Genomic DNA, 3,828 nt, shown 5'->3' on the forward strand with positions numbered 1-3,828 from the left:
ATAGTTTTTTCTGTATTATTTTGACGTACACCCAGCTCCAAAAGAGACCCTCTTCAAAATTTCCGAAATCTATTTGTTTTTTCTGTAAGGTTATAGGCCTGAACGACACTGAAAATTGTAAATTGCGATAGAAATATAACAAAGGTTGGCAGTTGGTATTATTATTACCATAACTATCAGTTACACTGTCAATTTTTTAAATTTTACGGACAAATTGGAGTTTTTACAAGCTCTTATTTGATTTGGTTGGTCGTTAACCTGTAATAAAACATTTTTTCAACTTTTTTTAAAGAACGCGTCATCTCTATTCAAATGATCAATTAGTGAAGTATTTTATAAAACCTCCAGCATTTTAGGCAGCTTTTTCCGAGCTTTCGAGCAATGTGGTCTATAAAAGGTGGTACTTATCATTGGTTTGGTCAAAAGGGTTTACATAATCCTGAAAGAGACCACCAGTGCCGTAGCTACCGGGGGGCTGGGTGGCTTAGCCCCCTTCCCGATAATTTTTTTTCATAAAATGGAATATTTTACCTTTTACCTTATATTTTATTTAGTTTTTTGAGTTTTTTGGCCTTCACGGTGTCACTGAACTTACGCCCCCCCCCCATTATCAAATTGGTTCCTACAGCACTGGACCACAGAATGTTTTGTCCGTCAATATAAACATTTGAAATTATGCATGCATATAAATTATAATAAAACCCCCACAAAGCATAACAAGTGAGACTTTGATGAACTAATAATTTATAGAAGGTAATAGATAATCCTACATTGTAATTCGAGTAAAGTTTGCAAAATATATTAAAATACAAGCTAAGTCAAGGTCTACAGAAGTGTGAATTTCTGAAACTTTTTTAAGTTTCATATTTCAAAAGTAAGATTTTCCCCCATTAAAAATTTTGTCCTGCAAAGTCATGGGAAAATTTCTACTCTTTTATCACTTTTAAATTTGGCCTGCAAAAAAAATCATAGATCTGAGTTATGTAAAAGCTTCTTCTTTTATCTTAGTATTTAAAAGTCCATTATAATTTTGTGAATGTGACTAGGGTGAGGTGAAGCGCTATTCATAGGTAATATAAAAAATGTGATACCAAATATTGGTATGCTTAAAATCTTTTTAGTCTGTCGTTTAAAAGGGTTGTCAAATTGAAAGTCAACCCATCTTTAGTTTTTATACTTGATACATTTAGATCATTAAATTATACTCATTCATAGAAGTTCTTCATCCATTATTATTTGTATATGATGAAATATTCGTTGAGTGTTAATCAGGGACTTGGTCATACATGTCGATGGATGAATTCAACTTCTTGATAATCTGTGAAGTGAAATAATCATAAGAAATATCATTCAGGAGCTCACAAGAGTACGAGGAGTCAATTTTTTCTATTCTTTATTAAAACTCAGTTGGATGTAATTGTTAATTAAACTGGAATTAATTTAATGCGACTGTTTTGCGAACAATTCTCTGCCTTACAAAATCATAGAGGAGAGCTTTTAGTGAACTTTTTCCCCAGGGCAAACCAACCTAGTTCAGCAATTAGTACCTTATCGGCCGTTTTTAGGCCGGCCCTTATTGGCGTTATTTTTGGGCTCGTGGCGTAATAAGGGCCGGCGTAAAAAGGCCAAAATTTAGCAATTTTTACCTAAATGCGGCGTTAAGTTTTGACCATTTTTTCTCAATTTAAAGGATTTTAGGTATGATTAAAGGATGAATAACTATCCATTTTTCTACTCTATATCCAAAACTTCACGAAAATCAATGGTTTTCAATGGAATTCTCAACAGCTTAGCACTGAAAGATGACATTTTGATTTAAATTTTAGTCAAAACTTAAAAGTTTTGGCGTTATTTACGGCCCTAATTGGCGTAAGCCCAAAATTAGGCTGTGGCAGAATAAGGGCCGGCGTAAAAAGGGCCGATAAGGTAGTTGATGCTTAATGCTAGACTCTCCTCATTTAATACTTGCACAAAGAAAGAAATTGTTTTGTGTTAAATAATGAATGAAATTTTATTATTCACAAGGGATATAAAGTCAAATTTCACGGGTATTCTCAGGTGCCTAATGAGCGGGGGGAGGTTGGGGCTGAAAATATCTTCAAATTTTAATAATCGCATCGGGGAGGCTAATTGTAGAAAATAAGGTAATTATAGATTAAAACCAGGCTATTTAGGTAAAAGAAGAGTCTTCTTTTGACAGCTGATGATAATTGCAAAATTTAATAAATGGGGGAGGGGGTTCTAATAAGGTCCCGAGTGTTTGAAAAAAGCCGAAACATTAACAAACGAAGGAGGCGTTTATTCGTTTATTCGGCACCTGAAAGTACAATTGATGAGAACCACAAGAATCACCAAACACCTTACCTCTTCGTGAAATCGAACTTGTTCACGTAGATATTTCTTCATCACATCTTTGAAGTCTCTACAACGCTCACGGTGGAAATGGTGAATTTCAGCTGAGAAAAAGGGGAAAGAATAATGTTTAAATAGACCTTTTCATAAATTACGTCAGGTACATCGCTTGCCTCGTATTCAAACAATTTCCATGGTGATCATATCTTTTGAGACATTAAATGATTTTTTATGAATAGAAAGTAGTTGCAATAAAATCCGCTGGGAGTTAATCGCCATGGCAATAATTTCAAAACGAGGCAAGTGATGTTCGTGACGTAATCAAGAAAGATCAAGAAAATACAACCTGGAGTTTTAGAACTTTCTTTTAACTTAGGCAACAGATTTCATTAAAGTACACAGTAACGGAGTATTGGAATTCTTAGAAAGACAATTTTAAAGACATTTCAAACCTTTGATTAAGAAATTTAACTCCTTAACCTTTAAGGACCTTCATCACAAAACTAACTCACCAAACATGGCGCTTGATACCACGTCCATTCGCGTTGAAATATCTGCAACCTCGGCGTACTGAATGAAAAAATATCGAGATTGAAATATTGGAAATGCTGATGTTACGTTCAAAAACTTGTAGTAATAAGCTTTGGCCATGCTAACGATTTAACAAGATTTGAGTCTCGATATACGGTGGAGTGTCCGTAACTAGAACACGCAAGGGTACGCAAAACTTTTCGAGTTAAGGAAATTTCGAGTTTTATAGAGGTTCGAGTTAAAGTGACTCAACTGTACTCACAAAAGTTGTGAAGAGAAACTAGTGTTAATTTACTGAAATAAAGTATTAGAAAAAACCAGCAAAATAAAGATTGATAAAAATAGGCTCGTTTAAATAGCTTCGTTCTACTTGTGATTGTACTCTCTTATAAGAACGAAAGCAGGACACTAATTTGTGATATTTACTTGTGAGACTTACTTTTAGTTTTTCTTCTTCTTGCATTTTCATACATTCTTTCTGTTTTGAGAAAGCACCCTGTTCAAAAAAAATTGAATATCAATTTTTATTCTTATACCTTATCCGTTGAAAATTCATCGGTAAAAAGTTTTTGAAAATTTTTTCTTTCAAAATTCAATGCTACTTAAAATAAGAAAATAAGAATTGCCATACTATATAAACTAAATGAAATGCAATAATTGCTCAGTTCATTTGGTGTTTTCTAGCCTAAATTTCTTTATAATGCCAACGTAAAAATTCGTCCGGCAAAAAATATTCGTCCGTAAAAAGTGACGAAATTTCAGAAATTCTTTTTACTTTTACCTGAAAACAATAACTATATTTTTTTCACCTTGTGTACGCTGACAAGTTCGGGGAAAGTTGATAGCAGACCGGAATATTCTCGCATCAGTTCTAAAACTTGTAGCGTGTCGTATTTTGGCTGGAAATGGAAAAATGAAAAAAATGAGTAAATTAATTCAAGGGTT

At 33.5% G+C, this 3,828-nt stretch overlaps 1 protein-coding gene across 1 annotated transcript; it reads right to left on the reverse strand.

Annotated features, from left to right (window-relative positions):
* Nucleotides 1–360: 360 nt before the first annotated feature.
* Nucleotides 361–3,782, reverse strand: LOC136812695 (sorting nexin-33-like; the record flags this gene model as incomplete). Its single annotated transcript, XM_067069220.1, is given in 5 exon segments — nt 361–1,318; nt 2,365–2,456; nt 2,865–2,922; nt 3,323–3,379; nt 3,693–3,782. Coding segments are annotated over 5 exon segments (351 nt in total), but the record flags the coding sequence as incomplete, so codon positions are not given.
* Between the last annotated feature and the right edge of the window lie 46 nt (nt 3,783–3,828).

Source organism: Clytia hemisphaerica, unplaced genomic scaffold (assembly GCF_902728285.1).
Source record: "Clytia hemisphaerica strain Z4C2 unplaced genomic scaffold, Clytia hemisphaerica genome assembly, whole genome shotgun sequence".
NCBI classification, from domain to species: domain Eukaryota; kingdom Metazoa; phylum Cnidaria; class Hydrozoa; order Leptothecata; family Clytiidae; genus Clytia; species Clytia hemisphaerica.